Source organism: Herpailurus yagouaroundi, unplaced genomic scaffold, assembly GCF_014898765.1.
Source record: "Herpailurus yagouaroundi ecotype Mexico unplaced genomic scaffold, PumYag 163, whole genome shotgun sequence".
NCBI classification, from domain to species: domain Eukaryota; kingdom Metazoa; phylum Chordata; class Mammalia; order Carnivora; family Felidae; genus Herpailurus; species Herpailurus yagouaroundi.
This window is the reverse complement of record NW_024412404.1, coordinates 1,313,173-1,335,608: the sequence shown is the minus strand read 5'-3', so window position 1 is coordinate 1,335,608 and position 22,436 is coordinate 1,313,173. Positions and strand designations below refer to the sequence as shown.

At 38.2% G+C, this 22,436-nt stretch overlaps 2 protein-coding genes across 4 annotated transcripts in view; one reads left to right on the top strand and one right to left on the bottom strand.

Annotated features, from left to right (window-relative positions):
• FAM13C (family with sequence similarity 13 member C) overlaps nucleotides 1-16,601 on the top strand; it is a 116,054-nt gene extending 99,453 nt beyond the window's left edge. Inside the window, exons 8-12 of the mRNA XM_040485053.1 lie at nucleotides 2,011-2,222; nucleotides 8,139-8,234; nucleotides 9,739-9,935; nucleotides 11,538-11,639; nucleotides 14,832-16,601. Coding sequence (XP_040340987.1) covers nucleotides 2,011-2,222; nucleotides 8,139-8,234; nucleotides 9,739-9,935; nucleotides 11,538-11,639; nucleotides 14,832-14,955 — 731 coding nt within the window. The 3' untranslated portion in view covers nucleotides 14,956-16,601. The remainder of the gene's footprint in view (nucleotides 1-2,010; nucleotides 2,223-8,138; nucleotides 8,235-9,738; nucleotides 9,936-11,537; nucleotides 11,640-14,831) is intronic.
• Nucleotides 16,602-16,807: 206 nt separating this feature from the next.
• PHYHIPL (phytanoyl-CoA 2-hydroxylase interacting protein like) overlaps nucleotides 16,808-22,436 on the bottom strand; it is a 93,673-nt gene continuing 88,044 nt past the window's right edge. For all 3 annotated transcript variants that reach the window (XM_040485076.1, XM_040485079.1, XM_040485077.1), the window contains exon 5: nucleotides 16,808-17,459. In XM_040485076.1, the coding sequence (XP_040341010.1) occupies nucleotides 16,925-17,459 (535 nt within the window). In that variant the 3' untranslated portion in view covers nucleotides 16,808-16,924. The remainder of the gene's footprint in view (nucleotides 17,460-22,436) is intronic.

Below are 22,436 nucleotides of genomic sequence, written 5' to 3'. Positions count from 1 at the left end.
GTGACTGTTCCTTAGTCCCTTGATCTCTGTAGCAAGAGATTCTCTGCTGTCAGCTATACTGTTTTCAAGCCCAGCGATTAATTTTATGACTATTATTCTAAATTCACTTTCTGTTATATTATTTAAATCCTTTTTGATCAGCTCATTAGCTGTTGTTATTTCCTGGAGATTCTTCTGAGGGGAATTCTTCCGCTTGGTCATTTTGGATAGTCCCTGGCGTGGTGAGGACCTGCAGAGTCCGCACAGAGTCCGCACTTCCCCTGTGCTGTGGTGTATAAGTGGAGTTGGTGGGCGGAGCCGCAGTCAGACCTGATGCCTGCCCCCAGCCCACCGCTGGGGCCACAGTCAGACTGGTGTGTGCCTTCTCTTCCCCTCTCCTAGGGGCGGGATTCACTGTGGGGTGGGGTGGCCTGTCTGGGCTACTTGCACACTGCCAGGCTTGTGATGCTGGGGATCTGGCGTCTTAGCTGAGGTGGGTAGGCAAGGTGCACAGGGGCAGGAGGGGCAGGCTTAGCTTGCTTCTCCTTAGGTGATCCACTTCAGGAGGGGCCCTGTGGCAGCAGGAGGGAGTCAGATCCGTTGCCGGAGGTTTGGCTCCGCAGAAGCACAGAGTTGGGTGTTTGCGCGGAGCGAGCAAGTTCCCTGGCAGGAACTGGTTCTCTTTGGGATTTTGGCTGGGGGATGGGCGGGGGGTGATGGCGCTGTCGAGCGCCTTTGTTCCCCACCAAACTGAGCTCTGTCGTCCGGGGGCTCAGCAGCTCTCCTTCCCTTTGTCCTCCAGCCTTCCCGCTTTCTGAGCAGAGCTGTTAACTTATGACCTCCCAGCCGCTAAGTCGCGCTTGCTGTGGGAACACAGTCCGTCAGGCCCCTCCGCTTTTTGCAAGCCAGACTCGGGGGCTCTGCTTGGTCGGCGAGCCGCCCCTCCGACCCGGCTCCCTCCTGCCTGTCCGTGGAGCGCGCACCGCCTCGCCGCCCTTCCTACCCTCTTCCGTGGGCCTCTCGTCTGCGCTTGGCTCTGGAGACTCCGTTCTGCTAATCCTCTGGCGTTTCTGGGTTATTTAGGCAGGTGTAGGTGGAATCTAAGTGATCAGCAGGACGCGTGTTGAGCCCAGCGTCCTCCTACGCCGCCATCTTCCCTCCTCCTCTCCACATTCTTATTTCAATACTTAGATGTGGAAATTTTTCCAAATTTGTAAATTTTCCAAAGGTGATAAGGAACTGGAAGGGCATCTGAGCTCAGTGGTATTAAACTGTAATGATGTTGCAGGTTTATAAAATATGCAATGTTTAAACCTCACACGAGAGTGTAACTAAAAAACAAACATCAAACAAAGAAAATGAGCTCTGTAATTGAGAAATCAATATAAGTGGCCACCCTTTAGCATATTCTGAAATTTAATTCCATGATAATTCCCAAGTTGCTTTTTTACTTTTAGTTATTTAGGTTTATATAGAAACACATTGCAATAATGGTGAATCCTGGATTTTAAAAGATGACATTAGACAAAATTGTCAAGTTGGGGCTGCACTCCCATCTCTCATATCCTATCCCTCCTGTATTTCCTCAGATGTCTGCATGTGTAAAGCCTTACAGAAGTGCTTGCATTTACACAGGGGCTCTTAATGACACAAAACTTTCAAAACTCAAGTAAATGAACCAGTGAGTATAGAATTCCAGGTGTTGTGATAGGTATTGGGTGAAATATTTGAGGGCCTGGTACCATCTTCCTCTAGATCTCATCCTCTGAAATTTAAACCACTGACTTACTTCTACACATAACCCTCAACTTCCATAAGATCCCAGTCTCTAGAGCCCTTTGTTTTCACACCTGAGTAGGAGATATGCTGTTGGTTCTAGTTATTAAGGCTGCCCTTGCCCTGTGGAAAGCTATCAGCAATAATGTCCATTTCCACTGACTTCACATCAGTGGTGGGAATTTCTGAAAGGCTCTCTTCTCTTAAGCCCAGTGAGTCCTCCTTGCTCATGGTAACTCATGGCATTTCTCTTAGAACTAAAGCTGAAATTGTCAGAAGAACAAGGGAGTGCTCCCAAAGACCCACCTAGAAACCTGTCCTGTGAGCAATCTGCAGTCCCCAGAGAGAATGGGAAGCCAGAAGCTGTGGGCCCTGAGCCAAGCTCCTCTGGAGAGGACACTCCTGATACTGTGCTGACATGCCTAAAGGAGAAGACAGAGCAACTTCCTGCTCAGGAGGATTCTAAGGTACCTCACCATATCCTCACAGGTCCCAACATTCAATAGGATTCCAGAGAGATTATGGTTTTGACCAATTTGTAAGAGTACTTGGCACTACATAAACATCTTTAGGAGACTGGTTCTGAATTTCAGTCAGGTGACCTCCTAGCAAGTTATTGACCATGACCTATAGGTGTTCCCACTTAATTCCAGAATGTTATTCTGGAAGTTATACTATTGCATGCTGGTAGGAAGCAGATAGCAAAGATATTAGGGTGTATCATATCTACTTTCTCCCTTATTCCCCTAATAAATTAGCAAATTAACCCAAGACTAGTATTACAATCCCATTTTACCATATATTTTATTTAAAAAATAATGCAGCTGGGATGAGGTATACATAGTGAGGAAAATGGTTTAGTATCTTATAAGATAGATAGGTAGGCTTTTTAAGAGAGTGTTAGGTAAAAAGATGTCTAAAGACCTCAGTTTTAGTCTTTAGACTGAAGTCTTTAGACATCTTAGTTTTGAAATCTTTGTGAAAGATTTCACATCCTGCACATCTTCTCATCCTGCACATCTATGCTTACATTTCATTTATGACCAGGAACCTTCCTTGTAGTCCTTTCTGTATCAACTCTAAAAGTGGTATGATTGCCTTTAATTTCTTGAATAAGAGTTGTAGCTTGCATATCATAGCCCTAACTATGCTGTATGACATTTTCTATCTCTCATTTTATACTTTAGACCTCTTGAGTAGAATAGCTATTTGTAGCTCATGATCCTACAAGTGTCTGTACATAGTAGGTATTGAATAAATGTTTGCTGAATGAATGGACAGATGAATGAATGAACTAACATATTTAACTTTGGAATCAAGTATTATTGATAATGGTGACTTTACCTGTTATATTGCACATTATATGGTCTTAATCATAGGTGACAACATATGCCAAATCCCAAAAGGCTCACCATATGCCCCTGGACTTGTTCTTTACATGGAGACTTGTGATGTACAAGCAGAAATGGGCCTTTGGCCACCTCTATTTTTATGAAATACTTTTAGATTAAAAAAAAAAACAATTCTATGTTGTAAGAAGTGAATAGGTTTTTATCCACTTGGCCAACTCATTCCACGCCACCAAAGATTCTGGATTTTTATGATAGTCAGCAGATAAGTGGGTAACACACACACACACACACACACACACACCTAATTCTATGTTCTACTTCATTAGGGCAATGAGGGATGAGTTAGGATTGGTAGAGTAGACTTAGATCAGGACTCAATGCTTCAATAAGCCACTTTCTAGCCATGTATACTTAGTAAGTGAATTAGTTCTCTGAGATTCAATTTACTCATCTATAAAATACAGATAATACCTACTTACGTAATTATTGTGACAATAAGGAAAGATGCCTGGTGACTGGTGGGCAATCATTAATTTGCAAAAATATTTGAGTGCCATAATAGGCACAACAATGTGTTGTGAGGTATGATACATATTGGATATAATAAGACAGAGAAGCTATGAGGGTTACTGCCCTCATGAAACTCATGTACTTCTGAAAATTGGGATACAACAACAAATAAACAGCTCAATAAGTAAAGTTATTAAAGATTTTGATAAGCAGTGTGCAAAGAATTAAACAGATAGTATAGAAAATAATGGGTATGCTTTCTACTTTATATAATGTGACTAGGAAGGCCAATAGGTGACATTTAATGAAGAATCAGCAGGCCAAGAGAGCAGCAAAAATCATTTTAGGCAGATGGAATTGCCAATATGAAGGCCTTGAGGGAAAAGATTGTGTGTACTTAGAATTCTGGGTCTGAGGGCTAGAGCACAGGATGGTATGAGATGTCAGAAAGTCAGACTGGGGCCCCTGACATAGTACCTTTTAAGTTACTACCTAAAGTATTGGAAAACTGTTGAGTCGTTGAAAGCAGGAAAGTGATATGGTGTGATTTACATTTAAAAGATACTGCTGAAATTTTTAAAAATATTTATTCTTGAGAGAGAGAGAGAGAGAGCAGGGGAAGGGCAGAGAGAGGGGTGTGTGTGTGTGTGTGTGTGTGTGTGTGTGTGTGTGTGTGACAGAATCTGAAGCAGGCTCCAGTCTCAGCTATCAGCACAGAGCCGGCCGGGGTCTCGAACTCATGAACTGCGAGATCATGACCTGAGCTGAAGTTGAACACTTAACGGACTGAGCCACCCAGGTGCCCCTAAAAGATCTTTGTTATTCCTTCATGGAGAACAAATCACAGGGGAAAATTCTGGATAGAGAAAGATGAAATGGGTGGTTTGGACTAGCATGAAAGCCTTAGGGATGGAAAGAAATAGACATACTCAAAGTATATTTTGGAAGTATAATCAAAAGGATGTGCTGAATCATTGGATGGTAGGAGGGAAGGAAAGGAAGAATCCAAGATGGTGACAGGTCCATTTACTGAGATAGGGAAAACTACAGAAGGAACAGATTCAGGATGAGTGAAAAATTAAGAGGTTCTGTTTTTAACACGTTCACTTTAATATTTTTGAGGAATACAGTGACCAACTATCCCTGGTTTCCTTGGATTTTCCTGGATGTTAAAAATTGCACGTCTTTCAAAATGCCCCATCCTGGAAAAATGGGGATGGTTGGTCACCCTACTGAGACATCTAAGTCTAATAGACACATGAACAGAGAGTCTAAAGATCAGAGAAACATATTTGAGTTCTTTGGAAGTTATCTTTGCTTAAATGGCTAAACTGTATAATAAGTGTCAGAAGCCCCTTCAGATAAAGCTAGCATCTCTGCAGTAGGCTAAAGTGAGGCCCTTTAAATAGAAAGCATCTGTAGTGGAATATGTAGCTCTCAATATCTAAAGCTGTAGTATTGTTCCTGGGGGGTGGGGGGAGTTAAAATACCAAACCTGATAGTGGCTAGTCAGCTATCAGGTGGTTCCTACAGGAGAGCCCAAAAACCACAGAAGCAGCCAAGGGAGGATTGCAAATTTCCACAGTAGCTATATTATTCCTGGATCCTCAGTGAACTCATTAGCACTTGAGATTATCTGACTAGGTTCTATTTCTTTACACTCAAATTGACAGATTATTTTCATCTGGGGTCCTTGCTTTACTGTTGAAAATACTGTAAATATTAAAATTTCCAAGATGAAGAATTATTTCTTTTCTAGAGAGAACTTTATGAAATTTTCACATTTGGTGTTTAGTCAGAGTCCATACTAAAGCTGATAAATCCCACAGCATTGCCTTGTCAGTTCAGATACTGCTATAGGGTAATTTTCTTCCTCTTTTATTTATAGATGATTTTTGGAGGTAACAACTTCTGGGTCACAGGGTATCTATTCATTGAGCACTGTAGGTGAATGAATAATCCCTTAGGTATGACTGTGGTGCCTATTTATGTCCATTTCTTGTGAAAATCTTGAATTGGTGCTGGCACATCATACCCATTTTATTGCCCTTTCTCAGAACCGTAGGGTGGTATCAGGTGCATGGCACAAATTGAGCACTGTAAGTGAATGAGTCATCCCTGACTGTGGTGCCTATTTATGTCCATTTCTTGTAAAAATCCTGAATTGGTGCTGGCATGTTATACCCATTTTATTGCCCTTTCCCAGAACTGTAGGTGGTATCAAGTGCATGGCACAACTTACTAACTGGATGAGTAATGGCAGTTACTTCTGGCCCTTCACTAACTGCAGCATCTTTGAGGAGGAAAGCAGGTTTTTAAAAATATATATAACTCATTTTATTTTAAAAAATAAAATGAAAATATAGTGATTAGTAGGTTGTTATACCCACTGGTTGTTATACCTTGCAGAGAGGGCAACTTAAAAGTAAAGGGCACAAAAAGTAAGATCCCATCAAGTTATTTTGCCTACTTGTCATTTTAAATAATAAAACAATTTTTAAAATTGGTAATACTATCTCACATAGTTCAAAAGAAAATACAAATGGCCACACATTAAATAGATTCTTTGCCACTCCATCTGCTAGCTCTACCCCAAGCAGGTAACTATTGCGGCTAATGTTTTATGTGTACTTTTGGAGTTTCTATATAAAGCATATACAAGGGATTACTTTGGTAATTATTCTAAGAGTAAAATCAACTAATCAGAGTGAAAGATAAGTGCATACATTGTACATGGACCCTGATTTTCATCTGGCATCTTTGGACGATATTCTTCTATAATGGCATTTATCATCCTAAGCTGCTCTTTGGTCACTATTTTCCTCTTTTAGGACAAAATTTAGCTTTTCTAGAATCCAAAGAATTTAGTAAAAATAAATAAAATTACAAAAATCAAACTGCTGTACAGAGATGCTAATAATAGTTAAATACATCATTTTTCTGAAGTTGCTTTCTATGAAATATAAGTCCCAATGAGATACTGAATAAAAAACATTGTTCATGTTTTCTGAACTTGGATTGAGATTTTTTTTCTTTATTACCTATTAAAACCCCATAAGATAGATAAAAGGTTTGTTTTTTTTCATGGCAAGATGTATCATGACTAGGAAAATATTTAAGAAATTATTAGGCTGGAAAACGAAAGGGTCTTGTGGTTACTTAACCAATACTTAAATGGCTTCTACAGAGAGAGGTGATCTGTCTTTCTACTGAAAATGAAAGTTCTTAGGTTATAGCCTATGGAATTTATATGAAGATTGTTAGAAATTAGGGTACTTTTGTTTTTAAACCTGAGTTGATATATTTATAGCAGGGAAGGGGATGTGTTGAGTACTGTGAGAATTTTTTAAAATATCTGATATAATTTTTGTCCTCAAGAAACTTCTAACTCATTTGGGCAGACAAATCTGAAACACAGTACATAGTTAAGGCCCAGATAATCAGATAGAAAAGTTCAGAGAAAAGGGAGCTAAATGTGGGCCAGAACGGTTCTCAACTGGGACAGGGGTAGGGTAACATGTGAATAACTAGGAAGTTTGAAAAATACACATACTTAAGCCATGTTCTTTTCCTTCAGGATCCCTTTGTGGGATCTGGAAGGCAGAGATCCAGAGAGCACCTTGGGTATGTGTACTTTGACAAAAGATACCTGGGTGATTTGCTCTGTGCTATTTCTCCTGTTTCCTTCCTGCTAGTCGCTTAGTGAGAACCATCTGACCAGAGTGAAAAAATTGTGTGTAGTAAACATATAGCAAATTAATGTAGGATACACAGAAGGGAGGAAAACCAAGGCAAGCAGAGGTTTGGTCATTTTGGATGGTCACTTTGGATGGAGAGAAGGATGATATAGTGGTGGTGGGTAGGTAAATAGAGGATTGATAAATAGGAAGCTATTTAAATTTTTATGCACAGTGTGACCTGTTAAAAATAGTGCTTAGGAGAATACATATTTGGACCAAGAGTTTATGAAATCTTTCAGTTGGAAGGAACTTTGTAATTCCAACCTCCTTATTGTACAGGTAAGATAAGGATTCAAATAAGTTAATTGTCGTATCAAAAATAGTTTGTGGCAGAGCTAGCCAGTAACCTAGTATATACTCCAAGCTTGTGATGAAGACCCATACAAAGTTTGTGTTTGTGAATATAATCAGGAAGATCCATATAAAATACATGTTTCAGAAGAAAAATCAATAGGTCTACATATTGTTTTTTAAGAATGAAGAAATAAAATGACAGGCTTCTTACCATTACATATTTAGGATTCCTTCAGAAGCCTTAAAACATCTTTCTAAACTTGGACCTATCCTTTAAGAAACTTTTCCTGGAAGAAAATTGGCATGTGCTTTAAACAGTATCTTATAATTGTCTTCCCTTTTTCTAATTACTGTTGCATTATAGTATTATTAATCCCTCACTTTGAGGCTTCAAAACTGTTTTTTTTTTTTTTTTGCCTGCTAAAAATACTGACATGCTTTCATTCTTGCCTGAGAAAGGAACAATAATTAATTTCATGTTTTTCAGGTAGCTAAGCAAGACAAGAACCTCATAAAGCCTCTTTATGACCGATACAGAATTATCAAGCAAATCTTGTCAACACCTTCCCTTATTCCAACAATTGTAAGTCAGCATGCTTGCATTAACTAGAAACCTGTACTTGTGCTTGGTATTGTTTAAGTAGGGAGGCAGCACTATGACAGTGATAAAGAAGCCTTCTTGGCAGTATATGCTGCTAAAAAGGTCAGTTGTTATTTCACACAGTAGAAATGTGGTCTCCTTTGAGCCAAATATCATACTTAACAGGTGGATGATAATTAAAACTATTATGAAACAGGAATATATAGCAACTGCATTTTTTAGTTTATTTTGTGAGAGAGCACACATGGGAGGGGCGGTAAGAGAGGGGAAGAGAGAGAATCCCAAGTAGGCTCTGCACTGTAAGCATAGAGTCCAATGTAGGGCTCAAACTCACAAAACATGAGAACATGAACTGAGCTGAAATCAAGAGTTAGACACTTAATCAACTGAGCCACCCAGGTGCCCAGAAATTGCATTTTTGAAGCCAGTTTTAATATTTGCTTTAATTTCTTGGATGAGGAGAACAACTGATGAATTTCAATTTCATCATCTAATTTACAACACAGCTAAACCACACAGAGTCTTTCTATTCCGTGTGTTAATTTTTCTTCTTTAATAAGAAAATTGACTACATGTTCCTTGATACAAATGCAACATTTGTTTTTGGTACCATTTAACCATCACTGAATAAGACATAAGATTTATTTCAATAGAAAACATGGCTACTAAAATTGAGCTAGACTGTTTTTAATAAAGAATGATTTATGGGAATACAGAACTAGAAAGGCACCACAAATCCTACTCCATTAATATTAAAACAGTCACTTGCTCAAGATATCAGTATAAAAAGGAATAAACATTAACAAATATACATTTAAGTATACTGGACTACATTTATAATTTCACAATTTTCAAGACAAACACAATAGTGATTCATAATCTCTAAAATGTTCCCATTAAAGAAGCATGGTTTAAAATGGGGTATGATTTTCAGATTTCCTTGCAAAAAATTCTTTTGGTTGTGGTAAGTATTAGCAGAACAGGTTAAGGAGTAACTCCATTTTGCTTTGGCCTTCATAGAGCTCTTCCCTGAATTTGTCAATTTTCTGACTATCCTCTATATCTGAATGTGGCCCACACCAGGATCTGATTTGGGGTATTTCTGAATAACAAAAGGTGTCTGAAGTCCATTTCATCCTAACCCATGTAACTGTTGTGAAGCTGGGGTCCAGGTCTGAGTGAAAGGGAGGAACTAGTAGGCAGTCCTAGATTCTGTGCCTTCTTTGGTCCAGCAAAAAGACAAACTTGCTGAGCATTTTAGCCCAGCATTGGGTGGGGATGGGGTGCTTCTTTGATCATTAACTTCTGTAAGTTTTTTGATGCAACTGAGGAAGAGTCACTCTTGTTTGTTTCCTTCTGGGTTTTCAGTGGTACAGGGATCACCTACTCTTTTCATGGTGTCTATTTATGGTTCCTCTTCCTGTTTTTGCTTCAAGAGTCACTTAGCATTTTTGTGACTTCATTTAACTCTGCTTGTGATAAGCAGGAGGAAGAAGACTCTGATGAAGACTGTCCACAGGGAAGCCAACAACCTTCTCTGCCAGATACAGCATCTCACCTGCCTATTGGCGACCACCTCACCTTCTCTAATGAGACGGAACCTATTAGGGTCCTGCTGTCAGATGAAAAAAAAGAAGCCAAACAACCAGCCCTATCCATGTCCAATTTACATGAGGCCACTATGTGAGTGTGAATCTTAAATATGGAGTTTCTTTTTAACTCTTTATAGTCTTAGATACCTTACATGTGCCTACAAAATTCACAAGAGCTGTTAGATTCTCTAAAAAATGCAACCTACCAGAGAGCAGCCTAAAAGCATAATCTGGTTGTTCTCCTTATTGGAGAATTGAGAAGACAAAGCCATGAGGAACCAACACTCTCAATAAGGTCCTAAAGATGCCAAAAATGTTAATGTTCAATTTCCTCTAGTTGCATACCTTTTCAGCAGGTTCTGGCACCAGTCTAATTCTCAGCAGTGTGTGAAGCAGAGCTGGCTTTTGAAAATGCTAGACCAAAAGGAATTGGGGTCCCATGTGGTTCAACATTTCAGGGCCTTTAGATAAGATGGTTTCTCTAGCCTGGGAATCACCTTGGGTTTCAGTAAATGAGCTGCCCTTTTTCTCCTAATGGCCCTTCAGGAGCTATTTGTATTTTCATTAGTATTATCATTATTGTTATCATTACCATTATTTAGTAGTTGGCATTTCTCTTCATCATTTCACCTTCTTTCGTTTGTATATTATAGGCCAGATTATGAGATTTCCTTTAACATGTATTACAGTGTGGTGAGTGTATACCTCAAGATAGGTATGGAATCCACCCACATATATGAGGTGAGACTAAGGACTAAGTTGTAAATTGGGATTTTAGTGTGTTTGTAGAATCAGTTGGTACCACAACTTCGGCTCAGAGAAGTAACCCATTTGGAAGCAGAAATCCATCTTCCTTCCGCTCTTGTTTTCTTTCTTTTTTCTCTCCTCTTTCCTTTCCTTCATTTATTTGTTGGTTGTTTGGTTCTTAAGCAGCTTTTGAGGGGTGTTAAGAATATTTTTTTTAATGTCAATATATAATTTCAGGGCGTTCAGTCTCTGAAACCATGCACAAGTTCCCTAGATAAAAATTCCTGCTTTAAAAGTATATGCTTTGTATTAGTAGAATGAAGTGAGTAGAATTTTCAGTGTAACTCTATCTTCACTTTGGGTCTAATTTCATTCCCAAGGTTTTTGCCATTTTCCCCATACTCTACATTAAGGATAGAACTTGTTTTAAACTCTCTTCCTCTTGTGCCTCTTAAGTATAGTCTATCACCAAATACCAATGAGTATTCTTTTAAAATGTCTCCTTTTCCCTCATCCATTCATATGGTCATTACCCTCACCACACTTCAATTTTTTTTTAAGATTTTATTTTTAAGTAATCTCTACACCCAATGCGGGGCTTGAATTTACAACCCTGAGATCAAGAGTCACATGCTCTACTGACTGAGCTAGACAGGTACCTCACCCTAACCACATTTTGTAATGGACTTAGTCACTCAGTCAGCTTGCCTTTTTTCTCCTCTCCTTTCTCCTTTTGTTCTTTCTCTTCTCCTATGACATTGTTTTCATTCTCTGCTTATGTGCTTCCCTATGATTAGGTTCTACATGTACTATATTTATTCAAAAGATACTTTTAGGCAGAACTCTTCTGTATCATAGTATGATTTGCTGAATAGATAAATCATTTTATGATGTCTCAATTATGCCAGAGTTTAGTAATGGCAAATCCATATTTTACTTGGTATAGGCCTGTACTTCTTGACCATCTCCGAGAAACTAGGGCTGACAAGAAGAGACTTCGGAAAGCCTTAAGAGAATTTGAAGAACAATTTTTTAAACAAACGGGAAGGTAAGTTGGGCAAAGATTTTTTTTAAGCAAGTATTTCCTAGGGAATTATCATTAAGAATGAGCTGGAGTTTTGGGCAGGAATGTGAATTTATAAAAGATATAAATAATTTCAATAGTGACTGAGATCTAATGCAACATTCTAATAGTGCCATTATTAGGTATGTTTTATGGGAGGCTGTAGCCATCAAGTATGACATAAGGCTTTAAAAAAATAAAGATGAATTGCAAAAATTCCTAACTTTGCTTTATAAATCTCTTTATAATTATTGAATTTATCTAAAACTTTAAGAAATCTATTTGATTTTTTAACCCATATAATTTATTTGTTCTTGATTAGTTTCACAAATTATTCCCCACTTCATTAATTCTTCCTTTGCTTTAAATATATCTTTTAAACTTCAGGATCTATCCTTAATTATTTATTTTCAGGATTTGGTCAAAAGTTCATAGCTATTTTCTCTATCCTTTAAATAAGTGTTTAGCTGTATCCTCTATTTGTCTATTTTTGTCAACCCAAGTCTCCATGTGCACTCCATCAGTTTCCTCTAAATTTGGCTATATTGTCAATGTATATACAACTTTTATATGTACTATATATATGTATTATATATGTGCATGCATATATATATATATATATAATTATGAGATTAAGGATTATGTGTGTGTATGTATGTACATATATCATGAGATTAAGGATTATTGATCTATGTAAGAGAAAGAAGAAAAATCATTTGCCTATCCTCAGCCTGTTTCCATGGTTGTACAATGAAATGACTGGACTTCATGGAATACTTTGGGAAGGTATAGTTGTCATGTGGGATGTCAGTATTAAAAATAATAAGGTGTAACTTTCCCAAAGTCACAAAGTTATTAAGGTGGCAGAGGTAGGAGTCAGTGATACACTGGCCCCTTGATATTCCTCTCCATGTACATATCTGCCTCTCGTGATTTCTTCCATTTCAGCAGACTGAGGGTTGACCTAATGGACAAGGGACTTTTCTAAAACACCCTGAAAGAGGTCTAGTCACCTCTTAGCAGTTTCTCCATTTCAGTCCTCCAGAGCTGTGTACTAGGATTTGACCTATTAAGTCAGAAACTTATTGTACTTAGCAAATACAGATGTAATCCACTTTGTTTTCTGCCTGGACTCCAAATTTACCTTTCTGCTGTTGTTAACTAATCTACTGAAAAATGTTATGTGGCTGTTAAATTTAGAATATAAAACATAATTTTTCATTTTCTTTTTTCATTTCCATTATTTTTCCTTTACAGAATTTCCATACAGCTTTTACATTTACATTTTTTTTACCTATATGAACCCAGGAGTCTAAAAAGTTTGAGAATCCCCCTCACCCACCAGTATGCTAATAGTCCTGCCTAATGGAGGACTACCACTAGAGAGTGGTACTTGTCATGCCTTCTGATATACAGAGAAGTTAGTGATGTTCTATGTATAGTATTCTACTGCACCTTTGAGTCCTAATCCCACTTCAGATATGCCTATATTTGACTGAAATTTTAGGCCCTCTTCTGGTAATACTTAAACTAAATGCCAAAGTGGTAGTAGATTACAACTAAAATCAAAGGGTTAAATGGGTAGGAAATATGGATCTTAATCTTTTCTCCTAAAACATTTTATTAGGAAGTCCTAATCCTATCCATATGGTAAAATAACCATGGAAATGGAGTACTAAAAAGTTTAAGTTACTGTAAATGTTCTTAGTAATATTTGCCAAGCAAGAGGATTAATCATATAGATATGACATTAATATTTTTGAGCCAGGAACTGTATTAAGCACATTAGCATGTTTTACATAATGGGATAACTGCTTCAGGAAATACTTAGCCAAATTTTTCATTCTGGCCAATGCACTCTTCTTTATTAGCCAAAATGGAGTATGCAGGCCCAGGGAAAAGTTACATGATGGATTACTAGTGTTTCCCTATAAATTAGACCATTTCTTCACTTATATATGTTTATACAAGTTAAGATGGTATTAAATTCCCAGATAAAAGGTTGGTCCATAATACAGAATGGAGGCAAAGGAATTGTTAAATAACTTAGGCAATATTTAATAGAAACCCTGTCTTTAGGTTTGTGTACTCTTCTGAGTTCTGTACTAGAAATTCCAGGGCAATGTATAGTGGTGTGTCACAAGTAGATAACTACATTCTTAGGAAATCTTTATACTTTCACTATTTTTTTTATTTGTGAGAGATATTTCTTTTATCAGTACTAGGAAAATAGAAGGAACTATAGGTAAAACATCAAGTGCTTGCGATTTACCTATATTCAGCCATACTAATATTAGTGTTTATTTTCAGTAGCAACTGTGGTACTTCATCTGTTTTCCACCCCTTATATTTCAAAGTCATGAGTGAAAATGTTCTAAAAGCAATTGGTCATCTTATCAACCAAGGAGACAAGGGCTATCTAAGATCCTGAATCAATTACTGCCCTTTAGGAAACATATCCTGGCAACATGTTTTTGTGGGAAGGAATGGTTTTAACTCCAGATGTTACCCAAACATTCTTCAAAGTAAATGGCAAGAACACATAGTAGTTAGAATGCAGATGTATAAACTGTGCTTAGATGTGTAGCCTTAGAATTAGTGTGCAAAGAGAACCACTGCAATTCAGACTCCCATAAATTCAATCCATAAACATCTCTTTGATTCTACTACACATTGGCAGAGATAGGTATTATAATTTAAAAAACTTGGAAATATTTCATATTTACAAGATAGCCAATGAGCTTTTTTCCCCTATAACAATAAATTTATACATTCTTTTAATTTATGTAGTTTTTTAGGTTGAATTTTGAACAATTCTGACTGTCAGGGCTGGACATTCTGCACAGGTATGGGACTTTGGCATGAGTAACGGTAGAATAACTAAAGAATGCCTTGAGTTGTGGTTTTTGTTTTATTCCTCAGACCTTTTTACTTGCTCCATTGATATATGTCTGAGCACTGGATCATATATCTGCAAAACACCTATGACATTCTCTATTATATAAAAATCCAATAACACATGAAAGAGGGAGAGTGTGAAGGTGGAAGGGAAGGTAAAAAAGACATGATGCAAAAGCCAAGTGGAAACATCCACCCTGTACTTTCTCATGTAAAAATTATAAAAGGATTTTTAATGACTTGATTTATTATGAGCTAATAGTCTTTCCTGTTTTGCAGAAGTCCACAAAAGGAAGATAGGATACCGATGGCAGATGAGTACTATGAATACAAGCACATAAAAGCCAAACTGAGACTATTAGAGGTCCTCATCAGCAAGCAAGATGTGGCCAAAACCATCTGAGGTTCAGGAAATATTTGTGCTCACTTTCAACCAGGATAAGGCCAAGTTTCTTTACCTATGACATTCTTGCTAAGTAGTTTTGACATACTGAGAATCAAAGCACTTTAGTGGTAGTATTAGCTGTTTTTAAGAAGGGATGGCAAGTGTAATTATAAATGAGGATGGAAGAGTTAAATGGGGGAAATATACTAACAATATAATTGGAAAAATTGCTCCATGCCAAGGAGAAAACACATGGTCAGTATAATTATTTCAAAAACCATCTTAATATTTTATCAAATCTAAATAATACTTGTTCAGTGGGCCACTTGTTAGGAAAAGTCTATTTTGTGTCCAAAAACTGCTTATGTTAAAGTGTGGAAAAGAGCATGATTTTTTAAAAAATCAATAAGGATGAAAAGAAACTTTTCTTTTTATGTAGGAAGGAATATGGCTAGTAAGAATTTAATATATTTAAAAATTCTAATAGATTTTTAAGTGATAAAAAATCTACCTTGTCCCTTAAGTCTGCTAGGCTATCAGTAAAGCATACTAGAATGTGTCACTGCTAATTTTTTATTTCTATATAAAAATAGCAGATTTTACCTGTTATTTGAGATTTTACATTTCTGGTTACCAAAGTTCATTCTGATAGCATGTACTTTGTGAATTAGCTTTGTCTATAATGACAGATGTTTATATTAAAGTAAACTATTGTATTAAAATTTAAAAATAGGTATTTTGGGATAGATTCGTGGTCTGCAGTATATAATTCTAATGTGATCATAGTTATGATTGCTAATCTTTTTGTTTACTATAAGAGCATATAACTATTTTTGCATTGGGAATATGCATTTTTCTTAATGTTCCAAAGTCTGTACTTTGTATAGTCACAAAGCTTTCTCATGAGTTGTAGGTATTCTTCATCTTGCACAAAATTTGTAAATTGCTGACACCTTGGAAAAGAAAGCTAAATATTTTATTTGCTTCATCAACTTTAGTGCATATGGTTTTGTGTTATTTTGTACTAAAACATGCGTTTATTATTTTGCCTTTGTAAAAATAAGAGGCAACATTTTCTCTCTTGTAACAACCATGTTTGTATTTCTGTTTTCTGTAATGTTTAAGCATGATGTTGAACAAATTCACATTTTCATATAGTTTGGGTGGGAAGAATATTGACTTTCAGAAGTAGAGTATTTCAGAGGCTTATTGTTTTCTCTGTATTTACCTGGTATTTTATAACTTTTATGAATCAGAATGATGTCCTTCATAAATTTGTTTAATTGAAGTCATCTACTTGTAACAGGACAGATACACAACTATTTGAAGTTTACAAACTACATCTTTGATAAGGGAAATGGTTTCATGACATGTATACAATTGCTATTAAAATGTAACTCTATATATTCTATATGATTGTAAATATTTTATACAACAATACAAATAAAATATTTTTCTATTATATTTATTATGTTGAAACACAATAGTTGTTTCCTGTTAGCTAATATAAATAACATAAATAACACTGTCAAACAACAAGTTGGAAGTGTTGACAATTCTAGGCTTCAAGATTTAACTCATGCTGCAATTACACCCTTTCATGCGGTTTGGAGTTATCCCAATATTTGTTCAGTAGATTAAAATGAATGCATATTTAAACACCATTTATAAGCTGTTATTTTGTATTTTGCTAAAGCATTTATATAATTGTCTTGTTATGTTTGGCATAAAGGAAAAATAAAGACATTGCAGCATCTAGGCAATAAAGTGTCAGAGGAGAACTTTCATCACTGAAAGTAATGGGAAAGGCAGGGAATAGGAAACACTAGAATGGCTCTGAATGAAATTTGAAAAATGGCACTTTGCTTTTGGTGATAGCGGCATGTGCATGCTTCAGTGGAAAACATCTGGTGATGAGAATGGACAACAGAGGATCAATGCTCCTAAGGGAAGAAAAGGGACTGAGTAAGAATAAGAAAAGTGGGCATTAACGTCCAACACTGATATTACAGGTTTTGCAGCTGGGATCTTTCTTTGCATTTGCAGTAGACAAACTCATGAGCTGATGACCAGTGATTTCTGCTACAGTGCCCAGAGAAAGATCCACAGGATCAGTGTAAATGACTTCTAAAATGACATCCTGGGCATGGTGGTAAACCAGCACCCCATCTTCTTCTGTGCAGGTCAAAAATTTATTATCCTTGGAATTTAGCTGAGGAAGGCGCTGCTTACAAAATTCATCTCCTGGTGATCCCACAGGGGCAATAACAAGAATCACATAATGATAAGCAGTGTACATACAGTAGAAGTCCCCAAAGTATAAGTTAGTATTGGGGTTAAAAAGTTTTTCTGCTGCAATCTCAAACCTGTATCTTCCGTAAGGTGAATCCTGGGGTGGTTTCCCAGTATTGAATTCAGTGCTGCAGCTGAAGAAGATGCCTTCTAATTTTCCACTGATAGGAGAGCCATGGCTACCACTGTTATCCTTGACAGATGGCTGCATAGCATTCCCATGATGTTCTCTGCAAGAGAAAAGAAATGATCATTTCTTGGTATAATAGTAGTAAAGCTATTGATTTATATGCAGATCTTATTGGTGGTTGGCCTGAAAGTCTGATCATCCTATCAGAGCAAGGAGAATCCATCTTTTGACCTACTTAACTTTTATGTACTTTAATGCTAGGATGTTCTTCTACAAACCTTGGAGGTCTTTATGTAATAAATTTCCTGGCCAGAAAAACTGAACTGGAATTAGAAATCTTACAACTGAAATCACATCCATTATATACCTACTGGGTTTTAGAAGTAGCTTTTTGAAGAGAAAACGAGACTAACAGTATTGGTTAGTTAAATATACTGAATGTTTCTTTAAAGTATGCCAGAAATTTAGTCCTGAGTACTGTCCATGTATATTGGTACAAAAGCGTTTTATTTTGTTTTTTAGGGTTTTTTCCCCCCAGGGTACTGTTTGCTAATTAGGTCCTCTCTCTTGTGTTTTTCTTACAACAGAGCTGGTTATTCCTCCTTTACCATTCCCCCAGTTCTATTCTCCATCCTTTTTGCCTTCCACTGTGAGCTGGGACTCTATCATCCAGTTCATCCTTGTTCCTTGGTCCCTTCCATTTCAGTTCTGCCAGTGGGGGCACCAGCATATCTGGGAGAGGAGGGAGTAAAACCTTGAGTGTGTCATCTTCTACTTTCTCCATTCTTCAGAACCTTGTGGTTCTGGCGTGGCTGGATTCATCTGTACCACATGTCTCTATTTCTCCTATCAGATGTACTCTATCCCCCTTCTCAAAAATAGTAAAACTTTTCAATTCTTGATAGTTCTTGTTTGCTTTAGCATTCCTTATTGTTGCCTTCACCCTGCCTATACCTTTGTGAATGGTGCTTTTGTCAAATTTTCTCCAGAACTCCTACTAAATGTCCCTTCTCTTTCTTGTTGGGCCCTTAACCAGCAAGACTTGGGATGAAAATTACAACCTACTATGCAGGCATGAGAAGGTTCCCAGTCAGCATTCTTCTTCCTTTTTTTTTTTTTTGTTCTTTTTGCTTTCTATTTTTTTTTTAAATGTAATTTGTTGTCCAGTTGGCTAACATACAGTGTATATACAGTGTGCTCTTGGTTTTGGGGGCAGATTCCTATGATTCATCGCTTACATACAACACCCAGTGCTCATCCCAACAAGTGCCCTCCTCAATGCCCATCGCCCATTTTCCCCTCTCCTCCATCCCCCTCCCCATGAACCCTTAGTTTGTTCTCTGTATTTAAGAGTCTCTTATGGTTTGCCTCCCTCCCTCTCTGTTTGTAACTATTTTTCCCCTTCCCTTCCCCCATGGTCTTTTGTTAAGTTTCTCAAGTTCCACATATGAGTGAAAACATATGATATATGTCTTTCTCTGACTGACTTATTTCACTTTGAATAATAGCATCCAATTCCATCCATGTTGCTGCAAATGGCAAGATTTCATTCTTTCTCATTGCCAAGTAGTATTCCATTGTATATATAAACCACATCTTCTTTATCTATTCATCAGTTGATGGAAATTTAGGCTCTGTCCATAATTTGGCTATTGTTGAAAGCACTGCTATAAACATTGGGGTTACATGTGTCCCTATGAATCATCACTCTTGTATCCTTTGGATAAATTCCTAGTAGTGCTATTGCTGAGTTGTAGGGTAGCCTTTGGGTCAGTGAGGTGTGCTCAAGATCTCCCCTGACTATAGTACAGCAATGAGACTCAAAGGCTGCTACCAAGGGAGCTTATTAAAATGCGATTCAAAGTAAGACCAAAAAACTGTCTGTCACATATTAGAATACACTAGAAAAATAAATGATGTATGATATTCCAATTGGACCCCATATTTTTATTCTTACTGTTCTTCCTTGCCTCCTGATGTTCCAAAAATTCCTTCTATTATCATTTTATTCCTTTTTCAAAAACTTAAAAAAACTACAATGGTCCAAAATCTTTGGAGTGCAACAAGAAGTTCTAAGGAAAGTTTAAAGCAATACAGGCCTATCTCAAGAATCAAGAAAAAAATCTGACACAATCTTACTTTACAACCAAAATGAGCTAGAAAAAGGAGAACAAACAAAACTCAAACCCAACAAATAGGATTACAGTAGAAATAAATGATATAGAAACTAAAAAAACAGGAGGACCTGGGGAAGATGGTGGTGTAGGAGGACTCTGGGCTCACCACGTCCTGCTGATCACTTAGATTCCACCTATACCTGCCTAAATAACCCAGAAAACCGCCAGAAGACTAGCAGAACAGAGTCTCTGGAGCCAAGCGCAGACGAGAGGCCCACGGAAGAGGGTAGGAAGGGCAGAGAGGCGGGGCACGCTACATGGACTGGCGAATGGAGCCGGGGCGGAGGGGCAGCGCACAAGCCAAGCAGAGACCCTGCGTCTGGCTTGCAAAAGCAGAGGGGCCAGAGGGAGTGTATTCAGACAGCAAGTGGGACTTAACATCTGGAAGGTTATTAAGTTTACAGCTCTGCTCGGAGAGCGGGAAGGCTGGAGGACAACAGGAGGGAGAGTTGCTGAGCCCCGGGATGACAGAGCTCAGTTTGGCGGGGAACAAAGGCGCTGCCAGCGCCATGCCCCTCGCCCATCCCCCAGCCAAAATCCCAAAGGGAACCAATTCCTGCCAGGGAACTTGCTTGCACCACGCAAACACCCAACACTGTGCTTCTGCGGAGCCACACCTCCTGCAGCAGGTCTGACTCCCTCCCACTGCCTCAGGGCCCCTCCTGAAGCGGATCACCTAAGAAGTGAGCTGAGCCTGCCCCTCCCGCCCCTGTGCACCTTGCCTATCCACCTCACCTAATATGACAGATCCCCAGCACCACAAGCCTGGCAGTGTGCAAGTAGCCCAGACGGGCCACGCCACCCCACAGAGAATGGAGAGGGGAAGAGAAGGTACACACCAGTCTGACTGTGGCCCCAGAAGTGGGCTGGGGGCAGACATCAGGACTGACTGTGGCCCCACCCACCAAGGCCAGTTATTCAAGACAGAACAGGGGAAGTGCCCTGCAGTTCCACACCACTCCAGGGACTATCCAAAATGACCAAACAGAAGAATTCCCCTCAAAAAACCTCCAGCAAATAACGACAGCTAACAAACTGATCAAAAACGATTTAAACAATATAAACAGAGAGTGAGTTTAGAATAATAGTCATAAAATTAATTGCTGGGCTTGAAAATAGTATAGAGGACAGCAGAGAATTTCTTGCTACAGAGATCAAGGGACTAAGGAATAGTCAGGAGGAGCTAAAAAATGCATAAACAAGATGCAAAATAAAATGGAAACGACCATGGCTCGGATTGAAGAGGCAGAGGAGAGAATAGGTGAACTAGAAGATAAAATTATGGAAAAAGAGGAAGCTGAGAAAAAGAGATAAAAAAATCCAGGAATATGAAGAGAAAATTAGAGAACTAAGTGATGCACTAAAGAGAAATAATCTACGCATAATTGGTATTCCAGAGGAGGAAGAGAGAGGGAAAGGTGCTGAGTGTACTTGAAGAAATCATAGCTGAGAACTTCCCTGATCTGGGGAAGGAAAAAGGCATTGAAATCCAAGAGACACAGAGAACTCCCTTCAGACGTAACTTGAATCCATCTTCTGCATGACATATCATAGTGAAACTGGCAAAATACAAGGATAAAGAGAAAATTCTGAAAGCAGTAAGGGATAAACGTGCTCTAACATATAAAGGGAGACCTATAAGACTCGTAACAGATCTCTCTTCTGAAACTTGGCAGGCCAGAAAGGAATGGCAGGAGATCTTCAATGTGATGAACAGGAAAAATATGCAGCCGAGAATCCTTTATCCAGCAAGTCTGTCATTTAGAATAGAAGGAGAGATAAAGGTGTTCCCAAACAAACAAAAACTGAAGGAATTTGTCACCACTAAACCAGCCCTACAAGAGATCCTAAGGGGGATCCTGTGAGACAAACTACCAGAGACATCGCTACAAATATAAAACATACAGACAACACAATGACTCTAAACCCATATCTTTCTATAATAACACTGAATGTAAATGGACTAAATGCACCAACCAGAAGACATAGGGTATCAGAATGGATAAAAAAACAAGACCCATCTATTTGCTGTCTACAAGAGACTCATTTTATTTTATTTTATTTTATTTTATTTTATTTTATTTTATTTTTTCAACGTTTTTTATTTATTTTTGGGACAGAGAGAGACAGAGCATGAACGGGCGAGGGGCAGAGAGAGAGGGAGACACAGAATCGGAAACAGGCTCCAGGCTCCGAGCCATCAGCCCAGAGCCCGACGCGGGGCTCGAACTCGGACCGCGAGATCGTGACCTGGCTGAAGTCGGACGCTTAACCGACTGCGCCACCCAGGCGCCCCAAGAGACTCATTTTAGACCTAAGGACACTTTCAGATTGAGAGTGAGGGGATGGAGAACTATTTATCATGCTACTGGAAGTCAAAAGAAAGCTGGAGTAGCCATACCTATATCAGACAAACTAGACTTTAAATTAAAGGCTGTAACAAGAGATGAAGGGCATTATATAATAATTAAAGCGTCTATCCATTTAACAATTATAAATGTCTATGCGCCGATTATTGGAGCCCCCAAATATATAAAACAATTACTCACAAACATAAGCAACCTTATTGATAAGAATGTGGTAATTGCAGGGGACTTTAACACCCCACTTACAGAAATGGATAGATCATCTAGACACACGGTCAATAAAGAAACAAGGGCCCTGAATGAGACATTGGATCACATGGATATGCAGATATATTTAGAACTCTGCATCCCAAAGCAACACAATATACTTTATTCTGGAGTGCACATGGAACATTCTCCAAGATAGATCACATACTGGGTCACAAAACAGCCCTTCATAAATATACAAGAATTGAAATTATACCATGCACACTTTCAGACCACAATACTATGAAGCTTGAAATCAACCACAGAAAAAAGTCTGGAAAACCTCCA